General features: G+C 43.3%; 1 protein-coding gene across 4 annotated transcripts in view; it reads right to left on the bottom strand.

Annotated features, from left to right (window-relative positions):
- Smarca2 (SWI/SNF related, matrix associated, actin dependent regulator of chromatin, subfamily a, member 2) overlaps nucleotides 1-15,858 on the bottom strand; it is a 173,087-nt gene that overhangs the window by 62,188 nt on the left and 95,041 nt on the right. For all 4 annotated transcript variants that reach the window (XM_029543998.1, XM_021218452.2, XM_029544001.1 and 1 more), the window contains exons 24-26: nucleotides 9,121-9,284; nucleotides 4,790-5,017; nucleotides 9-86 (exon numbers count right to left, since the gene is read on the bottom strand). In XM_029543998.1, coding sequence (XP_029399858.1) covers nucleotides 9-86; nucleotides 4,790-5,017; nucleotides 9,121-9,284 — 470 coding nt within the window. The remainder of the gene's footprint in view (nucleotides 1-8; nucleotides 87-4,789; nucleotides 5,018-9,120; nucleotides 9,285-15,858) is intronic.

Here is a 15,858-nt window from a genome sequence, read left to right as displayed (position 1 = left end):
AACATTACCATAAAAAGATCAAACTCTTCCTCCCGGCGAGCAATCATCTGGTTCAGGGTCTCATCGTCTGGTACTTCATCTTCTTCCTGTGTTCAGAAACACAATGATTGAAGAGGCTTTAAGAACAGAGAGTGGATAGTCTGTGGGGGAACACCCTGTCCTACTTCTCAGGGCAGAAAGGGGAGGAATGGTCCCTCGGCTTGGTACCTGCCATTGGTATTTTGAGAGGTTGAGCTTTTCGGACCGTCTATCCAGCAGGAAATCTGTCTAGGGCGGGAAATCTGCTCTCTAAGAAACACGAGCTCTCCTGGGTGTGGATCTTTTCTGTTACTTTTAAAGCAAGCTACTTAATGTCTCCCCGCCTCCATGACTTCATCTGTAACATAGGCGTGACATCTACTTCACGGGAGGATGCCAGCTACAGGAACAACTACTTAATGTTAATTCTACGAAATCCATTGATGATACTGCAGATACTGCAAACGTGAATGTTTATTTTCAAAGATTTACCCAAAACAGTGAGGTTTTTGTCACTATGCACCAGGACAAGGAAAAAAAAAATCATATATAGGTACTGAATACAGAACCTTTAAGATAAGTTGAATCTATGTATCTTGATAGGCATTATTATTGATGGTGGTATTAAAAGTTCCTAAATTTTATATCCTGTTAAACAAAGGCACATTATCTGCTAATTTTCAGAAATAAATAGTTCTCAAGGTTTTAGGAACAAACAGTATGCTGTGGTTTCCATGATTTAAAAAAAAAAAAATACCAGCAGCCTAAGCTAGATGATGTCAGCTCCCAAGACATCTTGTACACTGAAGGGATTTAATCACTCTTAGAAATAAATGCAATCCAATAAAGTATGAGTCAAGATAATCACTATTACTGAAAACCCTTCCGATTTAATTCACCTCCATATTGATTAAAGTCAATCTGTCTAAATATTACATTTCATCTGTCAAGGAAGCAGATTAGCTGGAGAATGGGCTCGGAACTTAACAAGATCTTGTACACACCCAGTGAGGCCCTAGGTGTCCCCAGACAAGATGTAGACGCTTCTGGAAGTTGGCAGGACAGCTGCCCACGGAGACCTGAGTACCCAGGGTGCAAAGCAGCTGGGAAGTTTACAAGAGATCTTGCTGTGTTCTCTGTCCCCTCATCCTTCATGCCAACTGTGATCACGGTACCCAGCACTGCCCTGGACTGTTGGCACAGGAGCCCTCCACTGACGTCTGCAAAGGTCCCCAGTTGACTTCCCATCAGGGCATAGACTACCAGAGTCTGGTAATAGCTGCCTGACACAGTTGTTGTCCTGGCAGGCTGCTACCAGTGAGAGACAGTTGGCACAGAACTCCCCTGTAACCTTATGTTGTGATCTGTGGGCCTGAGAGAAATCAGCCTCTGCCTGTGGTTTAGGAAAGCTAGAAACCCGCAAGCTTCGTTGCACATCCTCTCACCTGGTCACGTAACATTTATTACAAAGATCGTTTTAAAAGAAAGAAAGAATGCAGTGGTGCCTCCTAGTTGAATACCAGCTCTTTCCACACTACATTTTGTCAAAACACTCTGTGGGCCATCTGAAATGTTTTAAATATATCGATCATATTATTTATTCAATATTTACTTATTATGAGAATGTATACATGTGTGTGTGTATGCATGTCAAAAGACAACTTGTGGGAATTAGTTATCTCCTTCCAACGTGTGGGTCCCAGTGACCAAACTCAGTTTGGCAAGCTTGCTGACAAGTACCTTTACCTGCTGAGCCATGTCACCAGCCCATAGTGTTTGGGGAAATGGCCACATGACTACCAGATAGTCTAACTCCTCAGTCTGTATCAAATCTTCAATTAAAAAAAAAAAACAGAAACGGTGAATTGCTTGAGATTTTAAAAGGAGTTAGATGTGTGTGGACATCTGAGTGCCTATGATCAGTTTTGCTTCTCGTCATTTTCTGACACTCAATAGGTGACTATATGTGTGTGTGTGTGTGTGTGTGTGTGTGTGTGTGTGTGTACATATATACATACATACAGTGGACAAACTAGGAGGCACTCTCCACTTTGCAAAGAGATTCGCTTCAGGATTCTTTTACCTGTCAGTCTCTACTTCACATGCAGGCTTACTTCAGAAATGAAGAGTATCTAAAGGAGACTTTAAAAGCTCTGCCTCACCTAGCAACACCTAAGGCAGTCTCTCCTTGGGAAGCAGCTGGCCACACTAGCAAGGGAACCAGGTAAATGGATGGAGTTAGAGGGAAAAAAAAAATCATCCCGAGTGAGGTAACCCAGATCCCAAAAAGACAAATATGTATTCACTTATTTGTGGATGTTAGCTCTGAAGTCTTCTCTAGTCTTGCTATAATCTGTATAACCACAGATGGTAGGTATAGAGTAAGGTACCGGGATGGAGAGCGTATGTATCTAGGAAGGGGAAACAAAACAGGGATGGATGGATGGATGGATGGATGGATGGATGGATGGATGGATGGGTGGATGGATGGGTGGATGGATGGATGGATGGGTGGTTGGAGGAGAAGGAACTGGGATGGGAGGATCAAATGGGTATGGGGAGAGGAAAAGGTTGAGGGAGGGAAGACAGAGAAGGATAGCTAAAACTGAGGACCATTAAAGGGGTACTATGGAAACCTAATACAGTAGAAGCTTCCTGAAATGCACACATATATGAAGGTGACGGAAATGGAGTCGCTGAATAATGGGGGAAAAGGAGCCCCTTGTGGACATCTCTTATCACCAAATGTAGACACCAGTTCTGAGACTGGGTTACATGTAACGGAGTTGTTAGCCCCATGGGAACTTCCAACACTTCAACTATTTCAAAGGCTATTGGTTGCTCTCCACAAACTGACAGTAAAGCCCCGTTGCTGAAGACAACACCTACACAACTCACTGAACTGAAAGCTGAGCTGGGGGTGCCTACCTAGACCCTTTGCCCTTGCTGACTAGTGTCCAGAGTCCTGGAAGGTATCCTGAAAGCCATAGCGAAGGAGAAAGGGAGATATCAGCTCGGCTATAAACCTGCACACATGATGGGCTATGCAATAGTGGCCTAAGGCTTGTGGGAGTAACTAACCAATGTTTGACTGGATTTAAGGCTCACTCCATAAGATGGAACCCATCCCCAACACTGCTTGGGTGTCCATGAACTTGAGACTAGATGAACCAGGGATCTAGGGGAAAAACCGAACACCACTGTTCTGCTAAAAGAGTATAGCAACAGAAGCAACACAATGACTCTAAGAACATTCTGCTATCCCTATAGGTCAGTGTCTTGCTCAGCCACCGTCTGATATGCTTTCCCCTTGCATAAACAGGAATAAATACAGAGATCTACAATTGGACAATATGCAGAGAGCAAGAGCCCTTGGGACACTCAATCTTGAATGGGATGTCTTCATTAATTCCTTCCCCTCAAGGCTCAGGGAACCCCGTGGAAGCAGAAAGACTGCAGCAGCCTGAAGGAATGGTGGACACCAAAGGATCAAGACCTAGACACAGCAGTGCTGGCACACATATGAACTCTGAGAATATAGCACAATGAACAGCACCTGTACAGGTCTGGGCCAGATGTAATTCCTGTTCTGAGAGTGGACATGTGCACACAGGCCCACATCCCTAACCTGGAAGCTATCTCCAATGATAACCACTCACAAATGAGAGGACACAGAGTGAGAAAGAACGTGGATTTGAGTGGGTGGAGAGGTGGGGGAGGGTCTCGGAGTGAGAAGAGGTAGAAACCATAATTAGAATACCTTACATGAGAAAAAACTATTTTCAATTAAAAAGACTTTTAAAAAGGAATATAAATTTTAATTTACAGAGGATTTCAAAACCACAAAACTAAATTTATGCAATGGGAATAATATTCTGTGCAAATATGTAAAATAAATCAACGCTCTAACTTTTTAAGCACAGGTATACAAAAGCGAAGACGCCTATCCTTGAACAGTTTTATGGTGAACTGATGTTGGTATTTTGCTCTCTGGATGTTTATAGACATGTTTTTAAATGTTCATTTTGGCACACGTGTGTGTGTGTGTGTGTGTATACACAAACAAGACAAGTACTCTACACAGAGCTACACATCCCCAGTTCTCAAATTAGTATTTAAAATAAAATGACTGAAGTGGATCATCTAAAAGAATAAAATGACTCAATAAAAGATAAAACACTCTTTGCACAACTTTGGCAATTTTTGTAAATAGAGATGTTAGACTCTGATTTTTCTCTGCCTCTGTTCAGTTTTTAAAAGATCCCTTTTATGATCGTTAAGGCCAAGCTTTCCAAACTCATGAGCTAAAGATGCTGTGAAGGGCTGGGCAGGACCATCCTATAATTTTTGAAGTATCCCCATCCTTAATCAAAAAGCAACAGAGAACGGGGTTCTGGGGTATGAGAGAAAGAAAATAATGACCACCTAGCCATTCTATGAAGTATCATTCCTGCAGTTCCATATCTTGCCTATAGGAGGCAGCACTCACAATACAATCAAATACACTTGGTGGTACCCAACCCCGCAGAGGACAGGGAAGTATGCACAGGCTCCGCTTTGAAGGTCCCCTGGCAATAGCTCTTAAGACATATGAATGGATACCTTTCTGAGTTTTTGTGTGCTTGGAATATAAGACAGCAGCTAATTCAGTCATTTGAACTAACACCAGCCCAGAAAATTCTTTAAGGAACACAGGAAAGGCGTTATTTTTTTAATCCGTCTGAGACAAAAGGCCACTGTCAGATTTCCTAAGTTTGGCTGTGTGTATTACCTCATTCTCCTCTTCATGCTCCAGAATGGCCTGCAGGAATGCCCTCCGCTCGTGGCTGGATGACTTCTGGTCAAACATGCCTGCCTGGATAACCTTCTGATCCACGTTCAGCTTGTACTTGGCAGCCGCGAGAATCTTTTCCTCCACACTGTTAACGGTGCAGAGCCTTAGCACCCGGACCTCATTTTGTTGGCCAATGCGGTGAGCTCGGTCTTGGGCCTGCAGATCCTGGTGTTGAGAACAATATGCTGTGAGGATCTGAGCGCCTGGACTATCCCGGCAAACAGGGCTACTGCGTAAGAGGGAGATGTGCGGATGTTCCATAACCAGCCTTTTCAAGGCTAGATTTTGCTTACATGTGGAAAAAAAAATATATAAACTATTGTCTTTGGAAAACTTCAAGGCCATCTCCTACTAAGGAAGTCTGGGCTTAAATTAACCATGCCAAACTGAAATGTTATCTCAAGATTTGAAGTCTAGCTCTTAAAATATTTTTTACCTACCTGTAGGTTTGCCCTTCATCAAAACAAAACCCAATAGATCTGATGTCAGAATTAAGACTTAGATATTACCTACAAACACACATTCAAGTAGGAAGACACACAGTCTTTTCATTGTAATGTGTTAATAACACTATTCTATCACCGAACTATATTTTTATGCATTGTACTTATACATACATATATACATTTCATTATAGATACTTACATGCACACAAACATGCATATATTATACAGCTATACAATTCCTGGATCTAATCCTATCAAAGATTCACCACTTTGTTTTACAAGTATATTCCAGTATATCTGGAAATGTAAATGATTGTTAGTAGCATAATAAATGTGGTCTGGGATAGCAAAATGTAAGCACCATAAAACATATGGCTCTGCCTCAGATTTCACGTTTGGAAGTTTACCCCGAGGTAACCACCATGGGTATGAATAAATATTAATAAATAAACGGGCTTTTTTTAAAAATAAAAGCATTACCTATTCTTTCCATAATTTTTTTAAAGAGGAAGTAAACATTCTACCGTACTAGACTGGTACAGTAGATTGCAGAATGCAGCAGCACAGACGCACAAATTATCAGAAGATTTAGTGACAGACAGCTGTAAGTGGTACCAACAAGTTGTGAATGAACATAAACATTTGGTCCCTTTAAGTAAAAACTTCTGTAAACGCGTGAGGCCATCGCCTAACTTGATAGCTACTCAAATAAACATGGCCCTTTTATCACATGGTCCCGGCGAGGGACCAGGTCTGAGGCTGATGCACTGTTTACACACGTGCCGTGAGAGCAGGCATGCTTTTAGGACAAAGCTGCTCTGCTTCTTGCATTCCTAGCATGACACTTAGCGCAGGAGATCTGCTTTTGCTGCAGGGACCTTTGAGATGGAGTCACTAGTTAAGGCAGAAGTTTGCCCTCAGGAGCCATGAACAAATTCATGTCAGCATCACGTGCTGAGGCTTGAGCACGATGGAGATTAGTCCATCAAATTATTACTGAAGAGGACAAATAGATATATAGATATATTATCTCTCTATATATAATAATAGATATTATATCTATATATCTATTAATGTATAGATATATAGATATAATAGCTAACTGAACTGCTTCCTGGAGGGGAGCTTGAACCAATCATCTCTGCCAACCCCCATTAGAAGTGAGGTGAGCCAATCACTTTGATAACAAGCCTCAGCCTCAAGATTTGGGCTCCCCGAGCCGGAAGCGGAAAGTACTAGTTCCCTCACCAACCTCCAGCTTCATAATTACTCTCCAAACATGAAAACTCATCTCCTCTTTCTGGGAGTAGCAGACCAAGCTTGCCAGAAGGTACAGTCTTCCGACCTACGTCCTAAGAGAGGTTGATAAAAACCACACCACCGCTAAAATGCAGGTGGCAGCAGATGACAGAGTCAGGACCCGGAGTCCAAGAGTCCTTGGGAACTTGTTGCAACAGTTTCAGTGGGGAAGCAAAAGAAAAAAAAAAAAATGTGGCTTTATGTCTGTCTAGATCACCTATTTGGAAAGTAGCCGAAGTTAACAATTCTTGGGGTGCAGAAGTTCCAAGAATGTGGGTCTCCCTAGGCCAAAAGCATAAACAAGAAAGAAGTGCTGTAATTACTGAATGAATTAATATTTCTGAGGTTTTTCTATATGTTTAACTCTGAGTGTTTGTTTGTGGCAGTACGGGAGAGAAACTCCCAATCTCTCCTAACATTTTAGGCAAATTTTCAACTACTGAACTACATTCCTAGCCCATCTTTTACTTTATGAGTCAACATATCTCTAAGTTGCCCAGGCTGGCCCATAACTCCCAGAAGTCACTCCATAACTCCCAATGGTATGAACTTGCAATCTCCCAGCTTCTGTTTCCCTCAGGGCTGAGATCACAGACCTCTGTTACTGAGTTTTACTTCCGTCTAGGGTCTCAATCAGCAGCCTCAAACGTCATCACCCGCATTTATGCGTAACGGTACGTGGTGGTTTGAATGGAAAAAAAACGACCCCCACAGGCCCACAGGGACCGGCACTATTAGGGGGTGTGGCCTTGTGGGAGTGGGTATGGCCTTGTGGGAGTGGGTGTGGCCTTGTGGGAGTGGGTGTGGCCTTGTTGGAGTAGGAGTTGGAACAAATGCCTCACTGAGGTTTCAGAAATTCAAGCCAGGCCCAGCACTGAGCTCTCTTCCTGCCTTCAAACCCAGATACAGAACTCTCAGCTACCTCTCTAGTGAAGGACATGCTTTCCTCCATGATGATAATGGATTAAGCCTCCGAACTATTAGCCAGCTCCAGTGAAATATTGTCCTTTCCAAGTGTCGCCATGGTCATGGTGCCTATTCATAGCAATAGAACACTGCATGCACTAAGGCATGGCGCCTGAATTCAAGAGCTCAGCTGAGAAGAGACCCTCCTGGGAGACCTCATGGTTGACTGTTCTGTTACTCGGTGATGGGACGTCTAGTCAAGCTGGACGAGCCGGGTAAGTGCAGGACTCTGTTGGTGACTCCAAACGCATGCGTTCTCCCTTTGCTTCTAGGTAGCTCAGCCACTGAAAACAGCAGAGGTGAGGAAGAAAACCGCAGATGTGTCTGTCACCCTGATGCAGTCAGGGATATTGAAATAGGTACGTGAAAACTCCGAATTTGAAGCAAGCAAATTCTGCTGGAGGCTCCACCCTTCATCGTCTCACCGGCAGAGAATGACTGAGATCAAAGCTCAACACACAGGCGTCCAGGTTCAATGCATTAGCTACCTAGGGCTGTGGCAGCAGGGAATAGGAAACAGGCCTGTGCGTCTTTCTAAGATAGCCCCGTACTCTATTTCCTGCCAGCAGCCCCAGGAAGTCCCTTCCACTCGTCCTTCCCCATCTCCATAGGATGGACATGCTCCTGCTATGGATGGCCAACTGCCTGGTAGCTGGGGTGAGGTGGACACAGAGTTTGTCTTATCAGCTGGACTCCATGAGTGATCGCACTATGAAGGAAACCCCTGTTGTGACCACTCTACCCAAGGTCTCCCAGGCAGATGTTCCAGGGCCAGTCAGGAAACCCGTGGCATAAAAGATCTAGTCAACATTTATTGGAGAACCACCAAAATACGCCTTTAAAAGAATATCTCTAAGGTTATCAAAAAAAAAAAAAAAAAAAAGGAGCTACCAATAACAGATACTGGATGTGTGTATGTGTGTGTGTGTTTATGATTTTAAATGACATAGAAAACTGACGGCAGGTTAGCTTTCCTATACTAAGTGTCCTTGAAGACACATTTAACTTGCTCAGGACTCCACCTCTAAAATGCAAACATGTAAATAGCAACTTTTATGACCTTTGAGAGCAGTTGTGGAAACTGAGCGCAGCAATGCCCACCAGGAGTGTGGTGCAGAGGGAGCGCGTGGTGATTGCTAGCCACCATGTTCTTCAGTTTGTTGTTATTACTGGACCTGGAGGCCAAACCCAGGGCCTCCTGCAAGCCAGGCTCACAGTCCACCAACGGAGCTATCCTCCCAGCCCCTGAAACATTTTTGATGATTTATCCTTCACCAGATGTAATTTGCTCAACGGCAATCCCAAGAGATGGGATTAAGCCTGAAGAAGTGAGTTTTCCAGCATGCTCTTGGGCTCTTCGCAGGCTTGGGCAGAACACAGAAATAGCTGCACTCCGAGGGAGAGAAGAAAACGGCCACAGTAATTGGCTGGGCTATTTCTCCTTTGGAGAAACTACCCAGTCATTTAGAGGTGTGCTCTGTCCTATAAGTGTGAGTGATGAAACTGATAATCTCTCCCCTCCTCTCCAGAGGGACGCCTCGGCACCAAGCCACGCACCTGGTGAGGATTCCAGTCGCTGTCGAAGATGACCACTGTGTCTGCAGCCTGAAGATTTAAGCCAAGGCCCCCTGCTCGTGTGCTCAGCAAGAAAATGAAATACTGGGACCCAGGTTCATTGAATTTCTTCAGCAAAGCAGCACGATCTTCAGACTTGGTGGTGCCTGAGGGGGAATAAGAGAAAAAGAAATTTGCCAATTAACTCCTGCCTGAAAGAGGAGGAGAGACAGACAAACAGGCCTGGTTCCTTTAGAAGTGCACCCACCCTTCTCAGCTAGGAAATGGTCGGGGCTTCCATAGATTTGGAAGGAGACAGCAATTAGAAACAAGAACGGAAGGCAAGGAGTGTTTACACTCTTCTGACCAGACACCTTTGCAACTTCACAAACCCCAGCACCATCTTACTTTAAGAAACAATGAGCACATTTCCTGGGCTTGTTTCCAGGATTAAAAATAAGTGTTTAAAAACCTCTCACATACGTGTACACTCACAGGCTCGAACAGTGTCTATAACGGCTTGAAGCAACTTTCCTGGGAGGCATTAGGACAAGGTCTTATTTACTCCCAGGAGAATTAAAACAGAAAAAAGCTGCTCTCTACTGCTTCTGTGGCTGGGTTGCTGCTGAAAGAAGGAAGGGAGGGAAGGAGGGAGGGAGGGAGGGAGNGTGGGAGGGAGGGAGGGAGGAAGGAAGGGAGCATTTCCACCCCGGAAGACCTGAAGGCACACTATGGAAGAGTGACCCTTCGTGTTTCTGAGGCTAACTTGCTGTTCTTTTGGATTAAATGATGCTAAGCGAACACCAGTCCAGAGAGCAGGCTGTTAGATACCAGGGTGGTCAGGATAAGGAGCTTCGAAGAATACAGACTCGGCAGAAATCATGGATCCCAGGGTGTGACATTCACTGGTGGCCACACCTGTGTTCTCTACACTAGCCATCTGGAACATATCTGTCTGCCCTCTTCATAAAATGCACCGGGGAAGGGAACAACACAAGACTCCACCAGCATTCTGTCTGAATGTATCTCACTAGGGAAGCGGATGCTGGATTCAGAATGGGATGATGGGGAAAATCTAAGCGTGTTACATGATACTCCCTGGCTGGCTGCTATACAAATGTTATTCCTACACGTTGTTCCTTTTTTTTTTTTTTGGATGAAAATATCCCACAATTTATTTCAGAGGATTAAACCATTTAGCTGACTCCAGCTAGAGGCCTCAAGTTACTCACTAGGGTCAAGTTCCCAAACATGGGGGATCTGGTTTTCACATTTAGTAAAAATAATGAGCATCCTCAGGAGGGAAGAGAATCAATCCCCCAAATATAGCAAGTGGGGATTAGGAGCGAGGTCTGGGGGCTCTCCTCCCATAATAAAGCAATGCTCCTTGGATTCCTCTTACTTTCTAAATTAGTTCTCCCCACCCCCCCTTTCGGTTTGGTGAACTGCTCAAATCCTTCCAGGGGGAACTGCAGAAATCCAGACTTGGGGGAGGGGTGGCTGACTGAATCTTATTTTTATTATTTTCAGAAGGCTTGCTGAGATTATAGCAGACCATTTTGTCCGTGATGCTAATAGGAGATACACTTTGTTCTGTAGGAGATCTTTACACAGCCTTTACAGTTGCCATTTTCTGCGTGCACACACACACACACACACACACACACATACACGCACTCACACAATGTTTGCCTTTTGTCTCGCAGTTCTGGAAATGCTAGGAGTGAGACACATGGCGAGTTTGCTATGAGCTTGTTACAAAACAGCATCATGACAGAAGTGTATGGCAGAGCAAAGTTGCCTCCTTTGAGACTAGGACACACAAAAAGCTTACAGGAAGGGATGAGGCTGGCCCGTCACCTCCTTGCAGGGCATGTCCCCAGTGATAGACTTCCCGCTAGGTCCCTACCTCTTTCTTACAGGTTCAACCGCCTCCCTCTACAGACACTCTAGGGACCAAGCATTTAACACACAGGATATGGAGATCTAAACTATAGATCTTATCCCACCCTTTAGCTAGTGGTATCGGGGATTGAACCCAGGACCTTGCTCATGGTAGGTAAGTGCTCTATCATTGAGCTACAACCAAGTCCTAAGGAACTCCCAAACCTTACACTTGATCTCCTTCCTACACAGGGCTTAGTTTGAGAACTCGGTGTAAATGCTTGCTCCAGGCACACGTTGCATCTTTGAATGTACTTGTTTGTAAGTAATGCCCCTTTTGGTATTTAATTACAAGGATTCGTCACTCACATGTTTATCCTCTGCCTGAAGTTAAAAGGAAAGACTGACAAACCAGCCAACACCCTTCTGAAACGAGGAGAGGAGGAATAATAGCATCAGCTCATGAATAACCAGGGACAGAAACTGGGCTCCTACGTATTCCGAGGTTATAACCTTCAATGATTTTAACCACTGAAATCTGGTAAGAGATGAATAGGAGCAACTTGGAAATATACCTACGTAAGACAAAATAAACAGGGCAAAACAGACCACTGGAAACTAACAGCACCAAAACTGTTTAGCCAAAGGAGTCCTCAGGGCTCGCTCTCTGTCAGAGACCCCAGGCAAACAGATCTCTGGGTGCTTAAACTGTTAAAAAAGCAAAGCCGGAGACTTGACATATAAGGATAAATGGAAACATCCCATCACTTTCCACACAAAGCTCCAGTGCTTCCAATGAGAAGATTCAGAATTTCTTGGCTTCTCATTTCCATTGGTAGACACTACTACCATGGGCTCTCTGGTGTTCACCAGCAACCTCTTCGGTATGGCTCAAGGAAACCCAAACTACCCTGTACGAGTTCATCCAAAGATGAGCGCTCCTTGCCCACAGGTGCACAGGATTTAATGCGCTCAGCACCGGGGCGTCAGTTTCATGGTGTGTCAGACTCTGATGTACATAACCCATTACAGGAACACAATTAACAGCAAGGGGCAATTGCGTTGAAAATGACAGAACTTGCCAGAAGGAACACATGGAACACATTGCCAGACTGTCGTGGCTGCTAATTGTTCACTGAGCTTTGGCTAGCTTAGGGAATTTCATCTGGATGAGACTTCCCCATTTGCTTGCTCTTAAAAAAAAAATGTTTTTCCCATGACAACAAGACAATGGGCTAGTAGTAAAGTTTTCTGTTCAATTATAATCATATATATATATATATATATATAATATTATATACATATATAATATTATATATATATAATATTATATATGTATTATATATTATATATATGTTATAATATTATAATATTATATATGTATATATAATATATATATATAATATATATATTATATATATATGTATATATATATATATATATATATACACACACACACACACATACATATATATTTACTTTGCAAGAGATTTTTCTTCTTCAAGCTAAAGTTAAGATGTTGAATATGGTAATGAAATCTGAAACCATTTTATGACCTGGATGATAGTGTGGTCTGGGGGTGCAGCTGGAAGGGTGCATACTAACATGGTCATGTGCACAACACTCTTCACAGACAGTAGGAAAAAGTCCGTCTAGGTATTACTGTCTCCGTGGGGTGCTTTTATACAACTTTGTCTCTTCTGGATACAGAAGGTGAGCAGCCTGGTTGCCTTGCTTGCCTCGCTCCTAGCTGTGTGGCTAAGTTCACCATCCTTGTTAGAATGCAGCTGACAGACAAGCTAACTGCCTTTCAAAGACCGTGATGTTTCCCTGGCTCTGCCCACACCAAACCTTTCTGGAACTAGGTAATCCAAAATAGGAAATGGTTTCACGGATCAATTCTGTGTTGAGTTCCTCTAAATGGAGATTGTACTGACAGGGACAGAGGACATTTACTGAGACGTAAACAATCCCCATGAAGTGTCTCTCCTTTCCCTCTTCTCTTGCATGTAGGAGGCACCCTCTTAACATTAGTGGTTACAAGATATACTGAAATTTATAGAGGAGAAAGTGGGGAAGAGCCTTGAACACATGGGCACAGGGGAAATTTTCCTGAACAGAACACCAATGGCTTGTGCTCTAAGATCAAGAATTGACAAATGGTACCTCATAAAATCGCAAAGCCTCTGTAAGGCAAAGGATACTGTCACTAGGACAAAACAGCAACCAACAGATTGGGAAAAGATCTTTAACAATACTACATCTGACAGAGGGCTAATATCCAATATATACAAAGAACTCAAGAAATTAGACTCTAGAAAACCAAATAGCCCATTAAAAATGGGGTAAAGAGCTAAACAAAGAATTTTCAACTGAGGAATATTGAATAGTTGAGAAGCATCTAAAGAAATGTTCAACATCCTTAGTCATCGGGGAAATGCAAATCAAAACAACCCTGAGATTACACCTCACATCAGTCAGAATGGCTAAGATCAAAAACTCAGGTGACAGCAGATGCTGTTGAGGATGTGGTGAAAGAGGACCACTCCTCCATTGTTGGTGGGATTGCAAGCTGGTACAACCACTCTGGAAATCAGTCTGGAGGTTCCTCAGAACATTGGACATAGTACTACCTGAGGACCCAGCTATACCACTCCTGGGTATATACCCAAAAGATGCTCCAACATATAAAAAGGACACATGCTCCACTATGTTCATAGCACCCTTATTTATAACAGCCAGAAGCTGGGAAGAACCCAGATGTCCTTCAACAGAGGAATGGATACAGAAAATATGTTACATTTACACAATGGAATACTACTCAGCTATTAAAAACAATGCATTCATGAAATTCTTAGGCAAATGGATTGAACTAGAAAGTATCTTGAGTGAGGTAACCCAATCACAAAAGAACACACATGGTATGCACTCACTGATAAGTGGATATTAGCTCCAAATACACAAGAAACAATTCACAGACTACATAAAGCTCAAGAAGAAGGAAGACCAAAGTGTGGGTGCTTCAGTCCTTTGTAGAAGGAAAACAAAACACTCATAGGAGCAAATATGGAGACAAAGTGTAGAGCAGAGACCGAAGGAAAGGCCATCCAGGGACTGTCCCAACTAGGGATTCATCCTATATACAGTTACCAAACCCAGACACTATTATGGATGCCAAGAAGTACATGCTGACAGGAGACTGATATAGCTGTCTCCTGAGAGGCCCTGCCAGATCCTTACAAATACAGAGGCAGATTCTCACAGCCAACCATTGGACTGAGCCTGGGGTCCCCAATGGAGGAGTTAGAGAAAGGACTGAAGGAGTTTGCAACCCCATAGAAGAAAAATAATATCAACTAATCAGACCCCCCCCCCCACCTGAGCTCCCAGGGACTAAGCCATCAACCAAAGAGTACACATGGCTCCAGCTGCATATGTAGCAGAGGATAGCCTTGTCACTCATCAATGGGAGGAGAGGTCCTTAGTCCTATGAAAACTTCATAGATTCCCCAGTGTAGGGGAATCAAGGGCAGGGAGGTAGGAGCGGGTGGGTGAGTAAAGAAACACCCTCATAGAAGCAGGGGGAGGGAGAATGGGATAGGGGGGTTGGGGAAAGTGTAAAACTGGGAAAGGGGACAATATTTGAAATGTAAATAAAGAAAATATCCAATAAAAATGCAAAAAAACCCCAAAATCAATAAAAAATATTAGTGGTTACAGCTATTATTATACATAAACAATAAGAACATCAAATAGTTAAAAAGACTCTTCTGCTTTCTCATTTAAAGATGCTTCTGTCATTGTCAAATGTAAATGCACAATTTGCCTGAGTTTGTGTATATCACATGTGTGCAGTGCCCATGGAGACCAGAATGGGGTGCTGGGATGCTTGTTGCTGGAGTTACAGGTGGTTGTAAGGTGCCACGTGTGTGCCAGGGACTCAACCCAGCAAGTGTTCGCAATTGTTGAGCCACCTTTCTAGCCCTTCATCTGCTTCATGGCTTCAAATATTCCCAGTGTCCAGGAAAACACAAACACATAACACACACACACACACACACACACACACACACACACACACACACACGACAGGAAGTAGCATCAGTGGTGAGGCAGACACCTCTGGGTGACTCGTAACCTTCAACCCAGAGGGAAATCAAACCTGTCTGCCCTACCTGAGCAATGACATGAGGGAGGCACCCGCAGTGGGGGAAAGGACACCGCTCCAAGAAAAAAGAATACTCAGATTTGATAGGAGAGGGAGACAGGATGATTAAGACTGTGGAGGAACATGCACTCACGCTGACTCAAACCATTCACAAGTTGGCAACTTTGGAGAGGAAGAATAAAGGGGGCTCAAAATCAAGTGTCTGATATCACAACTAACTTTAAACAAGACTAAAACAGCTAAACTTACTAAGACCCCAAGAGGTAGGCTATACAGAAAATGAACCTAAAAACTCAAGAAAGAAAACACTTACCAAATAGGTGTGGTTCATTTCTAATTACCCATGTATGGGTGTGGGGAGATGGGGGACACACGGGACTTTAAGTAGCCCCAAACCTTCCAATGGAATATACCCTTTAATTTCCCGCTCATTTAACAGTAACATTACACTGCATCAGATACAAATGGTGATCAGAAAGGCTGAGCTCTCTGCACTCAATGTCTCATGCGTCCTGTACAAAGCCTCAAAGCCTGCTCATGACCCCGCACAACATTTATTTACCACATTATCCATTACCAGACTTTCAAAACTGCCCTTTCTTTCTTTCTTTCTTTCTTTCTTTCTTTCTTTCTTTCTTTCTTTCTTTCTTTCTTTCTTTCTTTCTTTCTTTCTTTCTTTCTTTCTTTCT

This window comes from Mus pahari, chromosome 1 (genome assembly GCF_900095145.1).
Source record: "Mus pahari chromosome 1, PAHARI_EIJ_v1.1, whole genome shotgun sequence".
Classification (NCBI taxonomy): Eukaryota; Metazoa; Chordata; class Mammalia; order Rodentia; family Muridae; genus Mus; species Mus pahari.
The sequence above is the reverse complement of the archived record's forward strand: the minus strand, read 5'-3'. Positions and strand labels throughout refer to the sequence as shown.